A 27,841-nucleotide genomic window follows, 5' to 3' on the forward strand; every position below is an offset into this window, starting at 1 on the left:
ATGCCTCCTCGCCTGCTCTTAACACTCTCTTCACTTTTTACCTATTTCAATATGCACAACATCCTTGCCTTGACCTCTTTTGCTTTACCCCCTTAGCAAAAGCTAACATGTTCACAATATTCTTGCCTTGTCTTTCAGCATATACACAGAGCTTGTCAGCTGTCATCAGGGAATGACACATGCTGTTATAGGAAACAGTGCCACATCAGTGTTACACCTGCCCCATGTGCCAAACATGTAAGCACCAAATACACTGCATGTGCTTCAAACAAATGGCCGTGTCTCAAAATCTAAGGGGAATAGCCGTCAATCAATCCTTTATTAAGGGCTCTAATACTGTAAGTCAAGGGTAGCCTCTAATATCACGAGGGATTTAGGCACAGTCAGTCAGTTAGCTGGCTGCTTGGAAGTGGTCATGGTCAAAGGGTTCTTATCTTTACAATCTGGTGAGTAGGCCACAGTCAGTCCTGTTGGTCCAGTGCAACCAATTGCATGAAGTCAGTTGGAAAGCTGTATAGATATCAGACATGGTCACTCATTCTTTTGTGCTGTCCAGCTAAGTAGCTCAACAGAGTGTGCCATGGTCAGTCCTAAGGGTCCATCCAATAAAGTCAAGGAGATGGGGGTGAGGCTAATGATGAGAGGTAGGAGGAATGAACAGAGGAAAGAGGCAGTAAACACAGTTACAATTGGGACAGAATGCTGAATGCAAGGGGGATTGCTTATAAAGAAAGGTGGTGACAGCTCAACAACAAAGGGAGGGAGACAACTGAGCTTTGAATGGGAGGGGGTCTCATTGAGGGTCAGCAGTACATTGGCTTTCATGTGGGAGTGGGGGTAAAAACACACATTACTACATCTAAGATGTTTGTTAAATATGTCTGAGGCTTGGGGATGGTTAAGATTGGCAGATAAAGATTTAGATAGAGGGGTTCGGTATGGCACTTGGGGAGTTCAAAACCTATGGGGTTGTTGGGGAGGTCTACCAAGAAAGATACGTACATTTGGGAGTTCACCAACAGTAAGAGGCAGAGCCTGAAACTCTCTGCTTAATGAGTGACCACTATGTGGAAAATATCAATATCAAAATATCAAGATTTCAAATATCAATGAAGATGAAAATTGCTGTGACCACACCGGAGGTCGGAGTAGTAAGTGTTTTATTCTGATGGAGGGGCTTCAATTTCAAATGATTTGAGTTGCTAAAAATAGCAACAGCATCACACAATGTCCATACAGTAAAACAGACAAATGCGAGCACCCCAATCCCAAACAAACTGATCTTCCATTTGTTATTTCTCAGTTCCACCTATATAACTTCACAGGACAATCTCCCACAAATATCCTCCCTAAGTACAGTCTTAGTGTTATCCCTAAACAAAAATGCCACCTACCCTCCTCTCTTACCCAACTTTTTATCCTTCCCATAGCACCTGTACTCCAGAACATTAAGCTGCCAGTCCTGACCATCCCTGAGCCACTTTCCAATAATAGCTACGATTCCCCAATCCTATGATCCCAACCATGTCTGAAGTTCATCTGTCTTGGTTGTCAGACCTCTTGTATTAAGTAAATGAAGTTTAATTTATCAGTTTTACCTCATTCTCGGTCAAGCTCGTCTGCCTTGATTATTTGACTTGCTCCTCTTATCTATTGCACCAGCCTCAGCCTTTTCACTTTCCTCACTGTCACTGGTTGCATACACACACACACCAACTTCCCTCTCCCCATCCTGTCCACCACTAGTTTAAAGCCTCCCAAGTATCACTAACAAACCTCACGAAAATAATATTGGTCCCCTTCCAATTCAGGTATACTCCATCCCTCTTATACAGGTCATTTCTACACATGAAGAGATCCCAATGATCCAAATTTGAGAACCCTTACCCCCAGCATCTGTTCCTTAGCCATGCTTTCAACTCTCTCCTCTTATTTCCACTCCCACTAGCATATGGCACCAGCAGTAGTCCAGATATTACTTCCTTCAGAGACCTATTCTTTAACCTCCTTCCCAGTTTCCTATATTCTCTCTGAAGAACCTCATCCCTTTTCCCTTTCCAATGTGCACGACGACTTCCTGCTGGTCACATCCCCCGTTCAGAATATTGCATCCTTTCTGAGACATCCTTGACTCTGGCAGCAGGGAGGCATCACTCTAACCTGATGTGTTGCTGACGGCAGCAGAAATGTCTGTCTGTGCCCCAGACTAGAGTCCTGTTACCATCAATTGCTTGGAACCTGACATTCCCCTCATTACAGTAGAGTCAGTCATGGCTCCAGAAACCTTGGTGTCGTTGCTATACTGCTCTGAGAGGCCATCCTCCCTTAGAATTTGCAACAAAATGCATTCCCTGCAGACATAGTCTCCAGGAACATTCAAATTCTCCCTAATCTCCCACATCTCGAACCATGCTCCATGAAATGCTGTGTAGAATTTAGGCTTCAGTGCTATAGCAATGGCTAAATGGATACTCAAGTACTTAGCTGAAGAAAAGTAAAGTAAACATAAACTTACAAATGCAATAATGTATTTACATAACAAGCCATGGTGCTACCGTGTGCTCAGAAAGGTTGTCTTATTTCTTTGGTAAAAGTGAGCACCATCACAGTGCTATCTCATGTTCAACAGCTGGAGTGGAGGGAGCCCTTTGGTGTAGTCCACAAGCTTTGGATTTTGGTTGGCAATGCTCGAGAACCCAGACATGGGAGTGCGTCCTACCTGAGGTAGGTGTATTCTCCTTGGCCTGGACTCCTATTGTAGACGTGAAGGTGGAAGCTTGGGCAGCTCTGGAGTGCCCTCAGACTTCTGGAGTGTCTGTATGTGGTTCCTGCTTCGCCTGTTGCCTATAGGAACTGTCTTGTCTCCTTCTGAAGAGTCAGCTGGAGTGATGCCAATGTTCTTTGTTCCAGCATGTTGCCTTGCTGTTCATGCAGATGGCTAGAGTGATATAGTTATAAAAGGCTTATGCCCGAAACGTCGATTCTCCTGCTCCTTTGATGCTTTTCCAGCGCCACACTCTTGATTCTGATCTCCAGCATCTGCAGTCCTCACTTTCGCCTGTACATAACCAGCAGACACTTGGGAGTCCTAGACCTGGCTGTCCAAGGCAGCAGCCAGCTTGCCCATGGAAGCAGCAAAATGCGTGCAAGCCTGAGGCAGCATGCCCCTAAGCATATTGCTGCAGTTTTGCACTTGAGTGTCAGGATTCCCAGTGCTCCCAACAAACTTTCCTGCTCCTTTTGTGTCTGCTTGAGCACATCAAGGAAGTCATAAATTGCCAATAATATGGAGTCCTCTCCCATCTGAGGCTAGGCAGGTCTCTGGATTTTGGCTGTCCTCTGAATGCAAGTGCCCACCGGGTTTGCTCCTCAGCCAGATGCGTGAAAATTGTTCTTTAAATATGACACTGCACTAGGGATTCCAAGATATTATGGCAGCAATGAGTACTTTGGGCTAGCATCAGATGAGAAGGGTGACATAGAAGCACGTTGTCAAGCTAACAAAGTGAGTTTCAGATAATCAGCCTCGCAGAGATTGGCCTCCATAAAAATCAAAAATTCAGCTCGTATTTTGCATTCTTCTATGCCAATTTTGAGTCAGCTGCTCAGATTTGCCTTTTGCTTCATATCAGTTTGATTTTCAAAAAAAAATCAAATGTTCAAACTGCCATTGTGGGATTTCATTCTCAGGATTATTAGTTCCAGCTTTTCATTGATCTACTACATAGTCCTTAAGTCTAGGGACCTAACTTAATAGTTGTACTGCCATTTGTACATTGTAACCCCGAAGTGACAATATAAATGTATTTTCCAAGTAAAATGCATCTGGAACAAAAAAATTAGAAAACCTTTAAGTTTTTGATTTCACACAGATTTTGTACCTCTGCAAGGTCTGAAAACAGTGCTTGACTGGTGTTACGTCTTAATGTATCCCAGTAACTTCGGTCTGTGGTTTGATTTGGGGTATCTTTATTTACCACCTGCAGAGTTTGAAAAGGTAAAACTGTTGTAAAGTTCAACATAATGACACATGGTGAAAGTTCATTCAGGAAGAAACAAAAGTGTCAATTATTCTAGTATTTATTTTGAGACTGAAATAGAAGTAAAAATTTTTAAAATATCCCTGATATAATTTCAACACAGATTGTTATTTATCTCTGTACACAACTATTCAGAAAATTACAAGTGGGAAAAATAACAGAGATCCAACTATCTGTCCATTATCACAACTGTCCTCCAGTTGGCTGCACTCATTCACGCACGGAGCATCCTCTCCTTCAACTTCACTCATTTCCACTGATAAGAGTCCTAGCAGTGCCTGTTTTTTTTTATATAGATTGCGTAGAAGATTCCTCATTCCAGTCCTATTCTGATTCCCTCCCTCATCTCTCTTTCCAGTATTGTTGCTCTCTACTCGAAGTGGAAAATCTCAGATATTCGGTTTTGAATTTTCATCCTTTCTCATCTCTCTTCCCTTCCTCAACTTCTTTCCAGGAATATGTTATATAAGAATTCATTATATGCCCACTGACACCCACAGTTATCTCAACTACATTTCCTTACATCTCGATTCCTTCTCCAAGTTGCTCTGTCACACCTCTTCTGATGATTCAGCTTTTCATAAAGCTGATATTCCACAATGTTCCTCAATAGAGGAATCACTCCACTTTTTCCTCACCTCCACTCAACAAACTTCATAGTGCTTGACATGGAACTTGGCAGTGTCTGATTTATTTTCGATTCTCAACTCTCACCCATTTATTTAATTTCCAAACCAATGATGGAAATTAACATTTGTAGCTCAAAGACATTGTACCAGAGAGACAGAATGCAAGTTTTTATTTTTATTCTTGAAATGGAGAAATTTGCTTCTGCAGTGTGATGGAATTGGGGGGAGGGGGGGCAAATGATTTGAACAATCTTGAGGACAAAAAGAAAATAAACATGATGTATGGCAAAAATAAGGTATGCGCCTGCACAAGTAAATTATAAATCTTCATTATGAACAAGACTAAATAAAATATAATTGAAGAACCACTGATGCTGGAAATCAGAATGGGTCTTTGATTTTGAAAAAAAAATCATTGGACCCAAAACATTAACTGATTTCTCTCCACAGATGCCCACCAGATCTGCTGAGATTTCTGTTTTTGTTTATGAACAATACTTGTCAATTTTCTGTAAAGGCATAAAACATAGGAGGAGGATTAGATCTTACAGTCCGACAGCCTATTGTGTCATTCAATTTACTCATGGCTGATCTGTTACTTCAATTCCACCGGAGTATTCAAGTAGAGAAGACCTGATACAGCTGTATAGGTTGCTGGTGAGACCATATTAGCTTCAGTTTCTTTTTTTAAATGGGGGGGGGGTGTGTGAAAATAAGTTCAAAAGGTCCTTCATGTCTCCACTGTCGAGGTATCACCCCAGATAGCACTCATGGCTGCTCGTGTGCCCGTACCAAATTATAACGTTTTTGTCAATCCACTCATGTGCCCCTTCTCCCACCAATGCTCAAAATATATAGAAACAGCATGCAAATCCAAACCCCCAGAAACATACTTGACCTTGTACTAAAACTCACCGAGGAACAACCAGAAAAAAAGTCACCCCCACAAACACACTTCACCTGGCATTGGGAAATGAACCCAGTCAGGTGATCAAAGCTTCAGTCGGCAAGCATTTTGGGAATTGACCATAATTCCATTAAGTTTTAAGTTACTTATTGATAAGGATAAAAGCAGCCCTCGGGTGAAACTACTAAACTGAAGGAAGGCTAACAATGAAAATATTAGGCAGGAACTGGAGAATATAGATTTTGGGCAGTTGTTTGAAACCAAATCCACACTGTCCTGTGGGAATTTTTTAAAGGCTAGTTGATTAGAATTTAGGAAGTGTTCTTCTGAGAATGAAGGATAAGGGAGGCAAGATTCAGGGGGATGACAAGAGAAATTGTGAGCTCAGTCAAAAAAAAGAGGCATACATAAGGTTTAGGAAACTGGAACAGACAGAGCCTTCAAATATAAAGAAAGCAGGAAAGAACATAAACAAGAAGTTTTTATGTGGGGGGGGGGGGGGGGGGGGGGTCAGTGGTGGTGCTAATAGGAGGCATGAAATCTCTTTAGCAAACATGATTCAGGAAAATCCCAAGGCATTTTATATGTACCTAAGGAGTAAGAGGACAGCTAGAGAAAGGTCAGGTCCACACAAGGACAAAGGAGGCAATGATTAGATTCCTTACAGTGTGGAAACAGGCCCTTCGGCCCAACCAGTCCACACCGAACTTCTAAACAGTAACCCACCTAGACCCATTTCCCTCTGATGATAGCACCTAACACTACAGGCAATTTACTATAGCCAATTCACCTGATCTGCACATCTTTGGTCTGTGGGAAGAAACTGGAGCAGCACCGGAGGAAACCCACGCAGACACAGGGGGAATGTGCAAACTCCACATAGACAGTTGCCAGAGGCTGGAATCGAACCTGGAACCCTGGTGCTGTGAGGCAGCAGTGCTAACCACTAAGCCACCATGATGCCCCAAGGAGGATTTAGGAGGCTAGGATGCGGGGCTGAACCTGATTGAGAGTCTGTGCATGAACTGCCTGAAAAATGGGATGACCTGGTTGCTGTTGACTAAAATCCCATTCTTCAAAGGAATTATTGAGTGTTCCTTTACCTGTGAGAACTGTGGCTGGGTTAATAATGAGTCAGTCAGCTGGAAAGATACAGGAGGAAGGAGTTCGGTACACGCTCTGTGTTTCCTCCAAAGAGGTCCTGAACCATGAAGTTGTGAAAGCTGACTATGCTATGACCAGAATCCCTGAACTTGACTTTGAAATTCCACCATTCATACAGAAAGGAGCACTTTCTACTCGAGGGTCTGATTGACAGAGCTGTAGCTGTTCTAGAGCAGGACCAGCCCACACGGAAGGCAATGGATCTCAGCGTTGCCTTGAAGATTGAGGAATTTATTATGAGTGGAGACAGATGAAGTCAGAGAGATCATTAATGAGTACTGCACATTGGAATTCACAAAGGAGAAGGACATGTTAGATGGTGAGTTTGGAGAGGGGTATGTTGATATTTTTGGGCATGTCGATAAAATAAAAGGCATTGGGTGTTTTGAAACGCATGAAGAGAGACAAGTCCCCAAGACCTGACGGGATCTAGCCTAGAATGCTGAGGGAGGCAAGGGAGGAAATGGCTGAGGTCTTGTGTGAAATCTTTGTATCCTCTTTAGACAGGAGAGTCTCAGAGGACCGGAGATTAGCCAAGGCTGTTCCTTTGTTTAAGAAGGGCAACAGGGATAATTCACGATATTACAGGCTGATCAACTTAACATCAATGGTAGGGAAATTAATGGAGAAGATTCTTAGGGACAGGATTTACTCCTATTTAGAAAAATATCAACCTTTTAGTGATAAGTAGCATGGCTTTGTTTTGGGAAGGTTATGTCCCACGAACTTGATTGAACCTTTGAAGGCAGTGATAAAGAGGATTGATGAGGGCGAGCAGTGGATATGGTCTACACAGACTTTAGCAAGGCCTTTGACAAGTTCCCTCATAACAGTCTGATACAGAAGGTGAAGGTAAAAACAATGACTGCACATGCTGGAAATCAGATTCTGGAGTACAGTGGTGCTGGTAAAGCACAGCAGTTCAGGCAGCATCTGAGGAGCAGGAAAATCAACGTTTTGGGCAAAAGCCCTTCATCAGGAATACAGGCAGAGTGCCTGAAGGGTGGAGAGATAAATGAGAGGAGGGTGGGGATGGGGAGAAGGTAGCATCGAGTACAATAGGTGAGTGGGGGTGGGGATGAAGGTGATAGGTCAGAGAGGAGGGTGGAGTGGATAGGTAGAAAAGAAGATAGGCCGGTAGGACAGGTCATGGGGATGGTGCTGAGCTGGAAGTTTGGAACTGGGGTGAGGTAAGGGAAGGGGAAATGAGGAAACTGGTGATGTCCACATTGATGCCCTGGGGTTGAAATGTTCTGAGGCAGAAGATGAGGCGTTCTTCCTCCAGGCGTCAGGTAGTGAGGGAGCAGCAGTGAAGGAGGCTCAGGACCTCCATGTCCTCAGCTGAGTGGGAGGGGGAGTTGAAGTGTTGGGTCACAGGGAAGTGTGGTCGATTGTTGCGGGTGTCCCAGAGATGATGTTCCCTAAAACGCTCTGCTAGGAGGCGTCCAGTCTCCACAATGTAGAGGAGACCGCATTGGGAGCAATGGAGACAATAAATGATATCGGTGGATGTGCAGGTAAAACTTTGATGAATGTGGAAGGCTCCTTCAGGGTCTTGGATGGAGGTGTGGGTGCAGATTTTGCAATTCCTGTGGTGGCAGGGGAAGGTGCCAGGACGGGAGGGTGGTTTTGTGGCGGGGGAGGACCTGACCAAGTAGTCACGGAGAGAACGGTCTTTGCAGAAGGCGGAAAGGGGTGAGGAGGGAAATATATCCCTGGTGGTGGGGTCCGTTTTGAGGTGGTGGAAATGTTGGCGGATGATTTGGTTTATGCGAAGGTTAGTAGGGTGGAAGGTGAGCACTGGTTTGAGGGGTGGAGTCTGAGGGCGGAGGTGCGGGATGTAGACGAGATGTGTTGGAGGGTATCTTTAACCACATGGGAAGGGAAATTGCAGTCTCTAAAGGAGGAGGCCATCTGGTGTGTTCTGTGGTGGAACTGGTCCTCCTAGGAGCAGATACGGCAGAGGAATTGGGAATACGGGATGGCATTTTTGCAGGAGGTAGGATGTGAAGAGGTGTAATCCAGGTAGCTGTGGGAGTTGGTGGGTTTGTTAAAAATGTCGGTGTCAAGTCGGTCATCATTAATGGAGATGGAGAGGTCCAGGAAGGGGAAGGAGGTGTCAGAGATGGTCCAGGTAAACTTAAGGTCAGGGTGGAATGTGTTGGTGATGTTGATGAAATACGCAGCCTCCTCGCGGGAGCACGAGGTGGCGCAAATGCAGTCATCAATGTAGCGGAGGAAGAGGTGGAGAATGGTGCTGGTGTGATTATGGAAGATCGACTGTTCTATGTAGCCAAAGAGACAGGCATAGCTGGGGCCCATACGTGTGCCCATGGCTACCCCTTTGGTCTGGAGGAAGTGGGAGGATCCAAAGGAGAAATAGTTAGCGAGGACCAGTTCGGCCAAACGAATGAGTGTGTCGGTGGAAGGGTACTGTTAGGGATGTCGGGAGAGGAAGAAACGGAGGGCTTGGAGGCCCTGGTCATGGCGGATGGAGGTGTAGAGGGATTGGATATCCATGGTGAAGATGAGGCGTTGGGGGCCGGGGAAACGGATATCTTGGAGGAGGTGGAGGGCATGGATGGTATCTCGAACGTATGTGGGGAGTTCCTGGACTAGGGAGGATAGGACAGTGTCGACGTAGGTGGAGATGAGTGGGGCAGGAGCATGCTGAGACAATGGATCGGCCAGGGTGGTCAGGCTTCTGGATCTTGGGAAGGAGGTAGAACCGGGCTGTGCGGGATTCCTGGACTATGAGGTTGGAAGCTGTAGATGGGAGATCTACTGAGGTGATGAGGTTCTGTATGGCCTGGGAGATGATGGTTTGGTGATGGGGGGTGGGATCATGGTCGACGAATTGGTAGGAGGAGGTGTCCTCGAGTTGGCGTCTGGCTTCAGCAGTGTAGAGGTCAGTGCGCCAGATTGCCACTGCACCCCCTTTATCTGCTGGCTGAATGGTGAGGTTGGAATTGGAGCGGCGGGAGTGGAGGGCAGCGCGTTGTGAGGGTGAGAAGTTGGAGTGGGGGAGGGGCATAGACAGATTGTGGCGGTTAATGTCCCGCCGATTGTTGGAAATGAAGATGTCGCGGGCGGTTAATAGGCCAGCACAGGATGTCCAGGTGGATGGACTGTGTTGGAGGCGGGCAAAGGGGTCCTCGGAAGGTGGGCGGGAGTCCTGATTGTAAAAGTAAGCTCAGAGGTGGCAGAAGAAGTGTTCGACATCACGGCGTGTAATAAATTTATTGATGTGTGGGCGAAGGGGTATGAAGATGAGTCCTTTGCTGAGGACTGATCGTTTGTCCTCAGTGAGGGGGAGATCTGGAGGAATGGTGAAAACTTGGCAGTGCAGGGAGCTGGAATCTTCACCCGCCTCCAACACACTCCATTCACCTGGGCACCCCGTGTTGGGGTATTACCCGCCCTCGACCTCTTCATTTCCAACTGCCACTGGGACATTAACCACCTCAATTTATCTATGCCCCTCCCCCACTCCAACCTCTCACCCTCACAACGCGCTGCCCTCCACTCCAATCCCGACCTCACCATTAAGCCAGCAGATAAAGGGGGTGCAGTGGCAGCCAGCAGATAAAGGGGGTGCAGTGGTAGTCTGGCACACTGACCTCTACACTGCTGAAGCCAAACGCCAACTCGAGGACACCTCCTCCTACCGCCCCATCGACCATGACCCCCCCACCCAACCAAACCATCATCTCCCAGGCCATACAGAACCTCATCACCTCAGGAGATCTCCCACCCACAGCTTCCAACCTCATAGAACCGGGCAGTGCGGGGTTCCCGGACTATTTCCTTCCCAAGATCCACAAGCCTGACCACCTAGGCCGACCCATTGTCTCAGCATGCTCCTGCTCCACTGAACTCATCCCTACCTAGCTTGACACTGTCCTATCCCACCTAGGAACTCCCCACATATGTTTGAGACACCATTCATGCCCTCCACCTCCTCCAAGATTTCCATTTTCCCGGCCCCCAATGCCTCATCTTCACCATGGATATCCAATCCCTCTACACCTCCATCTGCCATGACCAGGGCCTCCTAGCCCTCCGCTTCTTCCTCTCCCGACGTCCCCAACAGTACCCTCCCACTGACACTTTCATTCGTTTGGCCGAACTGGTCCTCATCCTTAACAATTTCTCTTTCGTATCTTCCCACTTCCTCCAGACCAAAAGGGTAGCCATGGACACCCATATGGGCCCCAGCTATGCCTGTCTCTTTGTTCGCTACGTAGAACAGTTCATATTCCGTAATTATACCGGCACCACTCCCCACCTCTTCCTCCGCTACACTGATGATTGCATTGGTGCCACTTCATGCTCCCGTGAGGAGGTTGAGCAATTCATCAACTTCACCAACACATTCCACCCTGACCTTAAATTTACCTGGACCATCTCTGACACCTCCATCCCCATTAATGACGACCGACTTGACACCGACATTTTTTACAAACCCACTGACTCCCACAGCTACCTGGATTACACCTCTTCCCACCCTACCTCTTGCAAAAATGCTATCCCGTATTCCCAATTGCTCCACCTCCGCCGTATCTGCTCCCAGGAGGGCCAGTTCCACCACAGAACACACCAGATGGCCTCCTCCTTTACAGACCGCAATTTCCCTTCCCACATGGTTAAAGATGCCCTCCAACGCATCTCATCCACCTCCCGCACCTCCGTCCTCAGACCCCACCCCTCCAACTGTAACAAGGACAGAACTCCCCGGTGCTCACCTTCCACCCTACCAACCTTCGCATAAACCAAATCATCCGCCAACATTTCCGCCACCTCAAACCGGACCCCACCACCAGGGATAGATTTCCCTCCCCACCCTTTTTCACCTTCCACAAAGACCGTTCCCTCCGTGACTACCTGGTCAGGTCCACGCCCCCCAACAATCCACCCTCCCATCCTGGCACCTTCCACTGCCATCGCAGGAATTGTAAAACTTGTGCCAACACCTCCATCCAAGGCCCTGAAGGAGCCTTCCACATACAAAGTTTTACCTGCACATCCACCAATATCATTTATTGTATCCGTTGCTCCCAATGCAGTCTCCTCTACATTGGGGAGACTGCACGCCTCCTAGCAGAGTGTTTTAGGGAACATCATCTCTGGGACACCTGCAACAATCGACCACATGCCTTGGCCCAACATTTCAACTCCCCCTCCCACTCAGCCGAGGAAATCGAGGTCCTGGGCCTCCTTCACCACCGCTCCCTCACCTGGAGGAAGAAGGCCTCATCTTCTGCCTCAGAACACTTCAACCCCAGGGCATCAATGTGGATTGCACCAGTTTCCTCATTTCCCCTTCCCTTACCTCACCCCAATTCCAAACTTCCAGCTCAGCACTGTCCCCATGACCTGTCCTATCAACCTATCTTCTTTTCCACCTATCCACTCCACCCTCCTCTCTGACCTATCACCTTCATCCCACACCCATCCACCCATTGTACTCTATGCTACTTTCTCCCCACATTTATTTCTCCACCCTTCAGGCACTCTGCCTGTATTCCTGATGAAGGGCTTTTGCCTAAAACATAGATTTTCCTGCTCTTCGGATGCTGCCTGAACTGCTGTGCTTTACCAGCACCACTCTACTATAGAAGGTGAAGTCCCATGGGATCCACGGTGAGCTAGCAAGTTGGATACAGAACTGATTTGGTCATAAAAGACAGAGCATAGCAGTGAAAGGATATTTTTCTGACCGGCCATCTGTGACCAGTGGTGTTCCGTAGAGATCAGTGCAGGTATATCTGTTGGATGTAAGTTTGCTGCTGAGCTTCATCACCATTCTAGGTAACATCATCAGTGTGTCTCTGGTGAAGCGCTGGTGGTATGTCCTGCTTTCTATTTATGTGGTTAGGTTTCTTTGGGTGGGTGATGTCATTTCCGGTTCATTTTCTCAGAGGATTGTAGATGGGGTCCAGATTGATGTGTGTACTGATAGAGTTCCGGTTGGAATGCCATGTTTCAAGGAATTCAATCCGGCAAACAGGCAGAAAACTAGCCACCAGGATACATGAACATCAACTTGCCACAAAAAAAAGATATGACCCATTATTATTAGTATCCTTACATACAGACTAAGAATGACACCATTTTGACTGGCACATTACATCCATCCTCGGACAAGCCAAACAGAGACAAGCATGAGAATTCTTTAAAGAATGGCATTCCAACCGAAAGTCTAGCAATGCTCACACTGATCTGGACCCCCTCTACAATCCTCAGAAAAAAACCGGATGAGACATAACCCACCCAAAGTAACCTAAACACATAAATAGAAAGGGGGACACACTACCAACACTTCACCAAGGCTCACTGATGTTACCTAGTATGATGACGAAACACTTGAGAACAAACCTTCTGGCTCAGCAATCAAACTTACATCCAAAACTTCAACCTGAGATACAAATCTTGTCAAAAATCGCTAAGGTGTACCTGTTGTTTATAATATACTTAAGCGATTTGGAGGAGAATGCAGGTTATCTGATTAATAAGTTTGCAGACAACACAAAGATTGGAGGAGCTGCAGGTAGTGAAGAGATTGTCAGAGTATACACCAGGATACAGATATGCTGGAGACTTGGGTGAAGAGATGTCAGATGGAATTTACTCTGGACAAACGTGAGGTAATGCATTTTGGAAGGTCTAATGGAGGCAACACGTATACAGTAAGTTGCAGAACCCTTAGAAGCATTAACATACACAGGATCTAGGCATACATGTCCAGTTCTCTGAAAATGGCAACACAAGTAGAAAAGATGCTTGCCTTCATTGGGCAAGGCACAAAGTATAAAAACTGGCAAATCATGTAAGTTCTGGTCACCACACACTGAAAGGATGTGGAGGCTTTGGAGAGGGTACAGAAAAGGTTTACCAGTATGTTGCGTGGTTTGGAGGGTACTAGCTACAAGGAGAGATTGGATAACTCTAGTTCATTTTCACTTGAACATTGGAAACTGAAGGATGACCTGTTACAAGTTTACAAACTATGAAAGGCATGGATAAAATGGAGAGTCAAAGTCTTTTTGCCAGGGTGGAAATGAGAGAGCATCAGTTCAAAGGTAAAAAGAGGAAAGTTTAAAGGAGATATGAGAGGCACTTTTTTTAAAAAACACAGAGTGGTAAGTGCCTGGAATGAGCTGCCAGAGGAAATCACAGAAACAGACACAACAGCAACATTTAAGAGGCACTTTGACAGATACATGAATATGCAGGAAAGAGAGGGAAATGGACTGTGTAAAGACATCACGTGCTGGAAGAGGCTTAATGGGCTAAAAGGCCTATCCCTTAATGGACTGTTCTTTGTACTTCTTTCTTTAAATAGATAGAGAGAGATGGTGCAGAACTGCTTCTCCAATCAACGGCTGCTTTTCTCCCGTGCCCAGCCACACTTGGTTGAGAAGCCAGGTATCTATTACTCTGTTGAAAAGTGTGCACCCCTGTTTGATTGGTAGCTCAGATTTTTTAATGTCTATCAATCTCACAATGTTTTAATTGCACAAGATTAAGTAGTTTCAAGTGCCTGGTGGTTTAAACTATTGAAACTTAAAGGGTTTGTAACACTTCTACTGGGTTGCAGTGAAAAATGCTTCTTTTTCAAAAATGTAATGGAAAGTTATGATTGAAACATTATTAAGGTTTCTTATAAAAAGATGTCCAACTGTCACTTCAGGGTTCATTGCTTCTATACAGTGTATAGTGGGTAAATGGCTATTGAAGTGTCATATTTTGGCATGATGGATGAATTGAGGGTAGGAGAAGTGGCATCATATGCCACTGGGAAATACTTTGACCTCAGGGGGCACGAGGTGACCTGGTGGGATGAGGCTGTGAGAGGTAGCAGAGCTGCAAGGACTGTTCTTTTTAAACATTGGGCAGTACTTAGATAGGGCATTGAAACAGTCTGCCTCAGCATCTAGCAATCCCTGTGGATGTGAAAGAACGGAGGGCATTGTTGCTAAATGTAGAGATGATACAAAGATAGTTGGAGGGACAGGTAATGTTGAGGAAGTGGTAACTCTGCAGAAGGACTTGGACTGGCTAGCAGAGTAGGCACAGAAGTGGCAGATGGAATACCATGTGGAAATTAGAGCAGTTTTGGCACCTCTATCTAAGGAAGAATGCGCTGGCCTTGGAGGGTTTCCAGAGGATGTTTATCAGAAGCATCTCAGGGATGAAAGGCTTGACATATATGAAGAGCAGTAGAGGATTATGGAATGCACTCGATGGAATTTAGAAGGATGAGGGGGACACCTGATTGAAACACAGAATACTGGAGATGATGTTTCCATTAATAGGAGTCACCATGATCACAGGACACATCCTCAGAGCAAAGGGATGACCTTTTAAACCAAGAGGAGGAGGAATTTCTTCAGCCAGAGGCGAGTTAATCTGTGGAATTTGGCCTCCACAGCCCTCTGTGGCAATAAATCAGTGAGGGTATTTAAGACAGAGTTAAATAGGTTCTTGATTGTTAAGAGGATTAAAGGCTTTGGTGAGAAGGCAGGAGAATGGGGTTTAGAAACAGATCAGCCACGATCAAATGGTGGAGTAGATGCGATGGACCGAATGTTCAATTCTGCTGCTATATCTTATGCAGCCAAATTTTTAATCAGGGTTGGTTGGCCTGACTTCAACCAGCATTTGTCCAGTCAATTAAAATGGTGTCTCTGGAACCAGTATTTCCAAAGGTGGGCTTTGAGGCTGGGAATTTTTCTGATTCTCACCCAATGTTTCCCCTCAGAGAGAACTCCACAAGTAGCCCTAAGGGTCCCATTTAAGAAAAACAGAAATTTATTTTCTTCAGATGAACATTCATCTTTGGCATTGCCTGGATCAATGACGATACCTAACCTAAATCAGACAGGTTTTTGATTTACAAGGAAGTCAAGGGTTATGGAGGTCAAGCAGCAAAGTGACTTGCTCCTGTTCCAATTTCTGATGTTCATAATCTTCTGTCTTCACAAAAGAATCTAAGCTCATATTAACAGGTACATACTGGAAAAATAATGTGCTATCAAATGTATTCTATACACAGTTGCCTGTGGAACACAAATATACCTGACATGATTAAAGAGATGAAACAAAGGTACGGAGATGGAAAGAATGCTTAAAATCAACAATGGTTTTAAAATCACTTGCACTAGCAGTAAACTTCATGCCAAATCTTTCTGACGTACAAGAAACATTTCAGGTGATTTTCATGAAAACATCAAATGAAATAGCAAATGCACCTGAAATTATATTTATTGCTTTGAACTTAAAAATACATGAACTTTGTTGCCACTAACCTTGAAGAAAACTACCCATAAACAGTTGGAAATCCAAAATACTGTGGATGTTCAAAATTTAAAATATCAACAAAACTTGAGAGATCATCCTGAAATGTTACCTCTGCCTGTCTTGCCACAGATCTTGACTAACTTAGGTATTTCCAGTATTTTCTGTGTTTTTTTAATCTATGATCTATTTCATTTTATACTGTGAATTTCCCCTTTCATGAGATCATTTTATTTTTGATACCATGACAACCAGATATTCAGCAAAAGTGACAAAATCAAGTAGGGTCACAGCATTTTCACAGACAAGCAACTGGCGTATATATGAATTTCATATCACAATATAGAAATTTGAAATTCCACAAATATTAAATTCCTCATTTAATGAGGCTAAAGCCAAAGGTTGCTCAAGCTAGCCAGCTATTATAAAACCCGGTTTCACTTCATGCAACAAGGTATAATTTTGTAAAGTCCATTCATGTGGAAGTTGTCAGTTCAATGATTTCCAAATGACTGCAGTCTGGAGTAACCTCAACAGCATATCTTCTGAAGAATAAAATCACTGACAGTAGATGTCAAGCTGCTGCAATTACAAATTACAAATTAGGGGACATTAGAAATGGTAACAAATTATTATCTGCAGCGTTACTTTTAAGTCAAAATAATTATCGAATAATAAAAATAACTAGATATCCCTTCAGCATTAATCTTATGTTCCCAAATTTATTTGGGTCTGCTTATCTCATGGTTAAGTTCATTAATTTTTACCATTTCTTTGCCTTAACTTTGATTTTCTCATTCATCATTCTTTCTCTGTAACTGTTTTGAAATCTTTCTACTTTTCTCTATATCTGCAAGTCTTTTTCTCTTCTGCGTATGCCTTTCTCTTTGTGATTTTTCTGTCTTTTACTCGAGGGGCTGCACGGTAGCATTGTGGTTAGCACCTCTACCTCACAGCGCCAGAGACCCAGGTTTAATTCCAGCCTTGGGTGACTGGCTGTGTGGAGTTTGCATGTGTGTCTGTGTCTGTGTGGGTTTCCACCAGGTGCTCCATTTTGCTCCCACTGTTTAAAGATGTGCAGATTAGGTGGATCAGCAATTGTAAATTGCCCCATATTTTTCAGGGTGGGTTAGGGTGGGAGCTAGGTGGGTTAGCTATGGTAAATAGGGATGAGGTGGTGGGGGGTGGGGCTGGGTGGGATGCTTTTCAGTGCAGATCTGATGGGTCGAATGGTCTCTATCTAGACTGTCGAGATTCTATGATTTTCAGCCTCCCTTTTTCGAAAAGTCTTATTCTTCTGATATATACTTTCCTTCTGACTATCTCATTTATTTGTTTTCCTTTGACAGAAGCTTAATACAGAAATTTCTCATTTCACCAGTATGAGTTTTGTACACATTCTGCTGGATCTGCAGAAATGGCACTAGTTAGTACTTGCCAAGCTGGTACCTGCTGTTACACAGCATGAGAAAGAAATTGCAGGGTCCAAACCTAATGGAAGTAGGTTGGACACAAGTCTATAACAATATAGGAGTGCAAAGATTGAAGCTCAAACCAGAAGGAAGTAGGTCCTGGACTCTAAGCAAAGATCTTCAAGCATTTCGCCTTTGCAGTACTTATCAATGTATCAAAGCCATTTCAGGCTACAAAGCATAAATTATTGTTCTCATTAGTTTATCGACATCTTAAACTGGAGGTCCTAGAATTATGAGTGAGGATTTTTAATCATTGAGACAATAGCTCCAAGAGCAGGTTTTAATACTACAAAATATAAACTGGAATTTTCAAAAAAAAACCCAACTGCAAACAGAAGAGAATTGCCTGGACTTTATACATGGGGTTTTGGGACTGACTCGGACACTTGTGGAAACTTGGATTTTCTTTCAACAGGCTATTATATACTATTTCTTTGGCTGTTGATCTTCACATCATTAATGAACCAGTTTAAGCTTCTGCGGTTTAAAAAGCACAAGGAGAAATAAATGGGCCTGTGGCTGAAGTGGAACAGAGAGGCTTTTAATTGGTCTAAGGAATGGAGATGCTAGCAGCTAGAATAGAACACAGATGACAAGAAAAGTGATCTAGACAAAGGAGAAGACCAGCCGAGGAATTGTGGCAATGACAGCATTGCACAGATATGATCCATTGTGAAGGAAAAGGAGAAACTAGTCAAAGGGGTTGGTGGTATAGATGGCTTATCTCGACAATATTTGGATGCAAGTTTTGTTTGCAGAGTTAGACTCCGTGGAGAATCTCTGGTAACCATACTGCAATTAAGATAATAAGCTGAGATGTTTGACAGTCATGGAGACCTTTCATATATTGTGGAGATATAAAACAAAGATCATTTGGTATTTTTTGGTTGCACTTACATTTATTATGTTTTCCACCTGCTCAAGATGATGAAAATGCAGATGAAATATCTGGTTCAGATTACTTACCTCAGGCAATGGGATTTCCCCATCTTTACTTGATCTAGCTTATCCCATCCCCAACATATAATCAAAATAGTCTTCTACTAAACATATTCTTTCATCTTATAAAAATACAGACAATGGTACATGCTGCAAGTTTACCATTAACCAGTGTTACGCTGTTACTAGATCTAACCATAATCTTAACATGTGTTCAAGAGTTAGAACATTTTTTGTAAATTAACATTAGGAAATATTAGAATTTGCTGTTTCTATAACTCCATTCAGAATAATATTTTAATTACAATTTCATTTACCATATTGATCAGAGCTTATGCATAACTTGTTTTCTAAAGGCAGAATAGTGGAGCTTGTAAAGTAAAATTCAAATTTTTTTTAACTAAAATAATTTTGCTCATCAAGTTACATTATATTTTGATGGTACTATAATGTATCCTGCAAAATTTAATATTCTAGACATAATTAAAGAACAATACATACACTGTGAGGAGGAGCATATTGATAACCAAAAAGTTGCAGATTCTTACATGCCATATGGTGCAGTTTCAAATTACAGATTGTAGTCAGAAATTGAGAAAAGGAAAGGGAAAGAAAAGACAAAGCAATTAGAACATACAGTCAGTCATACAAGCAAATTCTCAGGTTACACCAGGCAGGCAGAACAGAATGGACCCGTGGGTCTAATATTAGTACTTCCCCTTTTATTCTGGAACCTTGATCTGTTAACTATGACTTATATCTCAAACTCAAATTATCACTAACAGCAAAGTTTTTGAAGTTATAGTAATTAACATTGGGAAAGTGATACCATTAAGATTAAGCTGGTGTTGATATCCTTTTTAACTAGCCACCTTCCTCACAGATCACAGGATCAAAAACAGGAAAATACATGTGCTCACCACCTGTGCAGACTTCTCCTCATCATCACCTCTTCGTCCTCGTTTCTCATTTTTCTTTCTAAAGATTTCCTGAAGCTACAATAAAATCATTGAATTACATTACAAAGTCATCTTTACAAATAATATTATTAATAACTAAGTTCAGCTAAACTAAAAATGCAATTTTGAAACCTACTTTTAAACTATACTCCATAGAATGACCATTAAAATTAATAGACCGAAGTGAATAATGTTACAATAATAACATTGGCTTGCTATGATGTAAACTCCAAAAGCAAATTAGTTTTAAAGATTGTTTATAAGACAACCAACATAGTTAAATAGTTATATGAGGCAATAGTTATATTGTTCCTTGGTACAATGTAGTGGAAATACTCATTTATAATTCTAGTATCACTTTCTCTGTGTATTTTGTAGGAATAATTGTAGTTAAATGTTTATTAATGCACCAAAGCCGATCAAAAGCTTGCTTGCTAAATATATTGCCAATTGGTGACAAGTCTTATAACATAGCCATCTATGAAGTACATAATTAACTGAAAAATAACTCGAGAACAAAGATTTTTAAAAATCCAAAATATTAAATATATGTTGAATACTACATTTATTCTGAGCGTTATACATATATAAACCTCTTTCTGCAAGTTTTGGTTCAATCAAATTCAATTTACATTTAGGTAGATAGGTGGTTCACACCAGGCATTTTGAATTGCCAATGGATTCAGAATAAGGCATACAATATTGGACCAGGAAAAAGTGAGGACTGCAGATGCTGCAGATCAGAGTTGCTATTTTGACATATAAGAGTAAGATGGGTGCAACTAAGATCAATTCACTGTGCATAAAATAATATATGTAATAGTTTTACCAAAACTAAACAGAATATTTGAAATTCTGAATAAGTTTGTCAAACACACTTTCTGTAGATTTTAAACAAAAGAAAAGTTCAAAGTATTTCTGCACAAAAAAAGATAAAAAGAAATCAAAGTATCTGAAGTAACAATTGCTAACATGTAAGATTTAAATTCAAACCACAATGATATTTGTGATTAAAAAGCTAAAATTGTTGTAAAAGAGCTTTGGCCTACACCAATTTGTTCTTCTGTATCCTAAAGAGGTATTGACCTTATTGAGCAATTAATTAACAAATAAGCCCAAAATGAACACATGAATATTTCAAAGTAATTTTTTTGAAAAAAAAAGATTCTGCCACTGCAGCTTTGCTGTTCAAATAGACAGAAGCAAACTATGATGGGGTTAGTGATATGAACAGGTCAAGGCCAAAAAGGTGATGAACATATTGTAATGTGCTGTACTGCATACAGGAAGATGTTCTGATGTCTGTTGACTGCCAAGAAAGGGGGTGAATACACGTTTGATAATTGCTCTTCAACTAACTGCTCCTCTTCCTGAGATTTAGGCTGTGAGACATGCAGGAGACAATCACATAATGTAATAAAATTATTACATTATAGAGGCTAGTCAGTCCATTGTCTCTGCACAGCTCTCCAAATGAACACTTCTCAGTGTCATTCTCCAGCCTTTTTGCACAACTCCACACCTTGCAGAGACAAGTTCAAATAACAGTCTAACTCCCTTTGAATGCATCAATCGAATCTGCCTTGAACACACTTAATTATTCGCTATGTGAGAAAGCTTTTTCTCAACTCACTTTTTTTCTTTTGCCATTATCTAAAATCTGTGCCCTTTTGCTCTCAATCCTTTCACAAGTGGGAAGTTTTCCCAATCTACCCTGTCCGGACCCTCACTATTTTGAAAATTTCTATCATATCTCCTCTTAGTTTTCCCTTCTTCAAAAGAAACACAGTCTTAACTTCTCTAGTGTATTTTCATAACCAAAATTCCACATTCCTGGAAGCCTCTACAATGTCTTCACATTTTTCATAAAGTATAGCACCTAGACCTGGACACAATAGTCTATTTGAGGCTAAAGTGGAAATGAAGAATTTCGGATTAGCTATGAGTCAGCAGAGCAAACTCGAGGAGCCGAACAGCCTATTCTAGTTCCTATTTCTTATGGTCTTAAATTAAAGTTGGCGCTCTGTGGCAGTTAAGTCAGGTCACTGGAACATTTATGTAGGCTTACAATATTTGGTGAATAGTTGATTATTTACCAGTTTGACTCACTGCACCGGAAGCAGGAAAAGTCGAACTAGGGCGCAATATAGAACATAGAAGGATACAGCGCAGTACAGGCCCTTCGGCCCTCGATGTTGCGCCGACCGAATCCTACCTAACCTATACTAGCCCAATAACTTCCAAATGCCTATCCAATGCCCGCTTAAATGACCATAAAGAAGGAGAGTTCACCACTGATACGGGCAGGGCATTCCATGAACTCACAACCCGCTGTGTGAAGAATCTACCCCTAACATCTGTCCTATACCTACCACCCCTTAATTTAAAGCTATGTCCCCTAGTAACACCTGACTCCATTAGCGGTAAAAGGTTCTTAGTATCTACCCTATCTAAACCCCTAATCATCTTATACACTTCTATCAGATCTCCCCTAAACCTTCTCTTCTCCAATGAGAACAGCCCCAAGTGCCTCAGCCTTTCCTCATAAGATTTTCCTACCATTCCAGGCAACATCCTGGTAAACCTCCTCTGCACTCGTTCTAAAGCTTCCACATCCTTCCTATATCTTTCCACACTTTCCTGTTCCTGAAGCTTGTGAACTAATATTCTAAAATCAGGATGATTTTATTTGGGCAAACCATTTATCTGCATACTGAGCAAGTTCACAGAATGGATGTAACCACAAACTCCAGAAATATCTCCATAGGTTTAGGGGTCACCAATTTTCTTTTTAAGGAGAGTCAGGAAAATGAAGAAAGTTCTTATGGAGAAAAACATGAACTTAAGTTGGACAAATGACAAAACCACTGAAGTAGGTTTCTTTGTTGCTTGCTTTGGAAATGCTCAAATTCTGTGATGGGATTTCATGAATTTCAAGCACATAGTTAAGGGAATATAGATGTGTCATCAGCAGCACTTGTAGTCTGTAAGGCATATATTCCTAATGAATTGTAAGTAGATCATTCAACTCCTTAAATCTTTTCTACTGATCAATTAGATTTTGGCCAATTTAGAGTCAAAATGATTTGGCCCATTAAGTCCATGCCAGTACTTCAATCCTACTTCATGTATTTGATCTTCACAGCCCTGCAAGTTGATTTCCTCTAAGTGCCAATCTAATTAATTTTGGAAACTATTGATCATTTCCGTTCCTCCACCCTCATGAGAGTAAATTCCAAGTCATTATCACTAGCCATGTAAAAAGGTTCTACCTTACATCTTGCCTGCATCTTTTGCCCAAAACCATAATCTGTAGCCCTTACAATATCAGCTTGACAGAACTTTCCTTTTTCTACCCTATCCAAATCTGCCATCATTTTGCACACTTTATCAAATCTGCCCTGAAGCCGCTTTGCTCCAAAGTGAATGACTCTTCCCAAGTGTGCAACTCTTCCGAATGAACCTAAAATTCCTTAATCTTGGGAGAATTATAGAACTCTTTCCTGCATCATTTCAAGCAGACTCCCATCTTCCCTAAAGTCAGAACTGAACATCATAGTTGGTGTTAAACCAGTGCTTTATAAAGGCTCAACAAAATATCCCTGCTTTTGTATTCATGGACTATATTTATTAAATCCAAGATCCCATTTGCTATGCTAACCATGCTGTCAAATATGTCCCAATAAATTCAAAGTGTAATCGACGTGCAACCCAAGGTCCTTCTGTTTCCAAGATCATTGCCATTGCAGAATTTAATGATTTCCCTGAGGCAGCTGTTAAGGCAGAGAGGCATTGAGTCAGGAGAAGGGATGCCAAGTGAGGACTCCACCATCTTGGTTTCTCTGCACTGGTTAGATCTTGGATGGGAAGGTGCATGGAAGCAATTTCTGCCTAAAGTTATTGAGACCCATACAGGTGCAACTAAAGACTGTTACACATCTGTGATTTTCCTGCAGATTTACTCATTTCTCATTTTTTCATTATTTGTCTGAAGTGGCTGAGAATGATCCCTTGAACACAGAGGCTGGTGGGATGAAAAATTATAACAAAGGAATCCAATCTTACTGTTGTGATTGGTGAGAAGGGCAAGGACGGAAGCATAGGCGATAGGTTGGAGGCGGTCGAGGCTCTATCAATCACTGTGGACGGGTATGGAACAGAACTGGTTTTCTTCCATAACCATGTTTTCCTGCCCACTGTGGTTGACAGGGCTCTCGACCACCTCTGACCTATCACCCATTCTTCCATCCTTGCCCCTTCTCATCACTCACAACAGCATGATCGGATTGCCTTGTTCTCATTTCTCATCTCACCAGCCTCTGCATTCAAGTGATCATTCTTAGCTATTTCAGGCAACACCAGCAGAATGCCAACATCAAATGCATCTTCCCTTCACTCCCTTGTCTGCATTTCACAAGGATCATTCCCTCCATGAAAACCCAATCCATTCTTCAACCAACACCCATTGTGGAATACATTTCCCATAGCCGGTCATTCTAATGCAGCATCCTGCTGGCCTCAGCATACTGCAACGATCCAGCGAATCACAGCGAAAACTGGAGGAGCAACATATCTTCAGACTATGCACTTTAGGTCTTGGATGGGAAGGTCTCAATATTGATTTCAACACTTTCAAATTGTGAAATAATTCCTTCCTTGTCTTTTAGCTTTGTTTGTCACATTCCCTGTCACCATATCCTCTCTCCCTCCCTCAGTCCAGTGGAACTGTCTATTCTTTCCAGTCTGGCAGTTGGACAGACCACTGTTCTGCTATTCCCATATTCTGATGACTTAATCTGAGCCATCATCATTCTTCAACCACCCAACACTTCAAAAACCATCACCCCCCATGCCCAACACCACAATTACATAAATGCTGCCTACTCCACACTTCACTCCAGCTCCGATGAAGAGCTTGCTTTCTCTCCATGGATGCTGCCTGACCCACTGTGATATCCAGCATTTTTGGTTTTCAGTACATATTTCAGCATTTGCAGTAATTTGCTCATCTGGAATTCCACATCAGGCACAGCTGAGATGACAGAGTGTGAAGATATTAACCCTATAAATGTTTGCGTGCTGTATGCAGGCTTTGAGATTCACTGAAGCGGACAGAAATTGATGATGACTTGACTAGGAAAAGGTGTTAGCTAATTGTTGCGGGCTCTTGTACATAGGTCATAAGGCCCCTTGTATTCTTAAATTTGTGGTGATGAAACTGATGATGAAGTTACTATATTTAAAAGTAACATAAGTAAATACTATAAACCCATTACGGGATGATTATTCAGTGTATGGAATCTCCTGCATACCAGTGATTCAGAGGAAACGTCTGCAGTTAAGGTTGGGAGACTTTGATTCAGAGTTTATGATTTAAACATGAAACTGTAGATACCATGATGCATTTGACAGGGGGAGGCATTACTTGAATTCTTTGTACCAAGAGACAGTCACAACACTTAGGATAGGATAGTTTGATTTGGTCAGTAATCAGGGATATGGTGAGATTTTCTATGAAGTAAGTAAGGAGGAGGAGGAATGTAGGAGTGTCAGCTTCTGCAATTGTCCAGTAGGTGCAAGATTCTCTTGCCTACTTGGATGAGAATGGGTTACAAGGTGGATATACAAACTGACTATGGTATTGTGATTTATATGATCCAAATGAGGTAAGCAAAAAGAATTGTAGTCATAGATGATATTATGAGGAGGGGGTAAAACAATGAATGAGTATAGGTTGCCTGTGCCATGGTTCAGAACATCTGCTGGAAATGAACTCCCACTGGGAGGAGGAGAATTTAGTGGTTGTGGTTCATGTAGATAGCAACGGTATAGATAGAATTAGGAAAGAAGTTCTGCATAATCAATTTGAAGAGCTCGACATTCAATTGAAAAACAGAACCTCAAAGATCAGATCTGATTAAGAGTCTCCTGAACTCAATGTTAGCTTGCTCTCACCCTCTCTCTCTCTAAGGATGCTGCCTTACCTTGATCATCAGTATTTGTTGTTTTCTGATCAAAGATTATAATCTCTGCATTGTCACCCGAGCTATGTGCAAATTGGCATGGGGTACATAAAACAAAAATACCAAATACATAATTCAAAGACTGGTATGGAAGAAAGGTTCTGGTTGATGGTCCGCTAGCACCAGTACTGGGGAATGTGGTGGCTATACCACTGGATGGTCTACACATGAACCACACTGCAGTAGGTATCTTGCAAACCGCATAAACTAGGGAGAGGTAAAGAAGATTTCAAACTAAATAGCGGGATGTGAGATCAGATGTGGAAAAATGTTGTTTATCAAAAAGTAGAGACAAGTTGAAAAAGATCTTATGAATATGGGAAATGGCAGTCAGAGAATAGCAGAGTGGAGCATGCACCAATCAAGATTAGATGTTTCATAGCATATTAGAGTCAAAGTCTTACAGCACAGAAACACTTTGATCCAACTCATCCTTGCCAACTAGATATTCCAATGTGACCTAGTTCCATTTGCCAGTATTTGGCCCATATCCCTTTAAATCCTTCCCATTCAGATGCCTTTTAAATGCTGTATTTGTACCTGCCTCCACTGCGACCTCTGGCAGCTTGTTCCATACATGCACCACCTTCTGTGTGGAAAAAAAGGTGCTCCCCTAGGTCTTTTAAAAATTCACTCCCCCTTACCTTAAACACACGTCATCTAGTTTTGGTTCCCCTTTCTTTGTCCTAGGAAAAAGACCCTGGCTTTCATCCTATGATTTTATAAACCCCTAAGGTCACCTCTCAGCTTTGGATGCTCCAAGGAAAAAAGCTCCAGCATATTCAGCCTCATCCAATAACTCAAACATTCCAGTCCATGTTTTCTGCACCCTCTCAAGTTTAACAGCATCCTTCCTTTGGAAGTGTGACCACAACTGTACGCAGTATTCTAATAGTGGCCTCACCAATGTCCTGTATGGTTGCAACATTACGTTCCATCTCCTATATTCAAAGATCTTAGCAATGAAGGCAAGTGTGCCAAATGCCTTCTTCACCAACCTTCTAGGTGTGATTCCATTTTCAAGGAACTATGCATCTGCACCCTCAGGTTTCTTTGTTCAGCAACACTCCCCAGGACACTACCATTAACTGTATAAAACAAGCCCTGGTTTGACTTACCAAAATGCAATACCTCATATTTATCTAAATTAAACTCCATCTGCCACTCCTTGATCCATCTGATCAAAGTCCCATTATATTCAGAGACAATCTTCTTTACTGTCCACTGTACCACTATATAGGTATCATCTGCAAATTTACTAACTATACCTTCTATACTCATATCGAGAAAAGCGGTGGACCCAGCACAGATTCTGGAGACACACTGCTGGTTACAGGCCTCCAGTCCGACAACAACCCTTTGCCATCACCTTCTATCTCCTATCTTCAAGCCAATTTTGTAAATAATTGGGTAGCTCCCCCTACATCCCATGTGATCTAACTTCACTAACTACTTTACCACGTTGAACCTTATTGAACACTTACAAGTACTGCTCTTTGTCAATCTTCTCTGCCATCACTTCAAAAACACAATTAAGTTAGTGAGACATGATTTCCCATGCACAAAGCCATGTCGACTGTCTCTCATCAGTTCTTGCCTTGCCAAATGCACATAAATCCTGTCCCTCCGAATCCCCTCCAACAACTGACCAACTACTGATGTAAGGCCCACTGGTCTATAGTGCTCTGGTTTTTCCTTAGAGCCTCTCAATTAATGTCAGCACATTTGCCAATCTCCAGTCTTCTGGTCCCATACTTGTGGATGTCAATTACACAAATATCTCAACAAGGAGCCCTAGCTTCTCAGAAAGTTCTGGGAAACACCTGATTACGTCCCAGGAACTTATTTATCTTTATGCATTTTAAGACCTCCAGAATCTCTTCTTCCGTACGATGAACACTTTTCAAGACATCACTATTTATTTCCTCCAAGTTCCCAGCTTATATGTTGTTCAACTATGACGAAACTAAAGATTCTGTATCTAAATGCATATAGCATTTACAAAGTAAATAAGAGTAGGTGACAACATCTCCTCCACCATAATCCTCAACACCGGTGACCTGCAAGGTTATGTATTCAGCTCCCTACTATACTCCTTACACACTCATGACTGCGTTGCCAAATTCTGCCCCAACTCCATTTACAACTTTGCTGATGACGCCACCTTTGTAAGTCAGATCTCAAACAACGACGAGACAAAATACTGGAAGAGATTGAGTGCTTAGCTGCATGACGTAAAGCCAACAATCTCTCCATCAAAATTAGCAAAAAGAAGGAGTTGGTCACTGACTTCAGGAGGCAGAGTGGATCTGCATCAGTGGAGCTGAGGTGGAGATGGTCAACAACATCAAGATTCTAGGACTAATGATCACCAGCAATCTGTCCAGGTCTATCCATGTCAAGAC

The 27,841-nt window shown here is 42.5% G+C and overlaps 1 protein-coding gene across 4 annotated transcripts in view; it reads right to left on the bottom strand.

Moving 5' to 3' along the window:
• The window catches only part of LOC132819161 (calcium uptake protein 3, mitochondrial-like), a 175,062-nt gene that overhangs the window by 80,591 nt on the left and 66,630 nt on the right, over positions 1-27,841 (bottom strand). For 2 of the 4 annotated variants that reach the window (XM_060830605.1, XM_060830578.1), the window contains exons 7-8: positions 19,375-19,449; positions 3,882-3,980 (exon numbers count right to left, since the gene is read on the bottom strand). In XM_060830605.1, coding sequence (XP_060686588.1) covers positions 3,882-3,980; positions 19,375-19,449 — 174 coding nt within the window. The remainder of the gene's footprint in view (positions 1-3,881; positions 3,981-19,374; positions 19,450-27,841) is intronic. The other 2 variants (XM_060830587.1, XM_060830596.1) reach the window with 2 other exon arrangements.

This window comes from Hemiscyllium ocellatum, chromosome 1, assembly GCF_020745735.1.
Source record: "Hemiscyllium ocellatum isolate sHemOce1 chromosome 1, sHemOce1.pat.X.cur, whole genome shotgun sequence".
Classification (NCBI taxonomy): Eukaryota; Metazoa; Chordata; class Chondrichthyes; order Orectolobiformes; family Hemiscylliidae; genus Hemiscyllium; species Hemiscyllium ocellatum.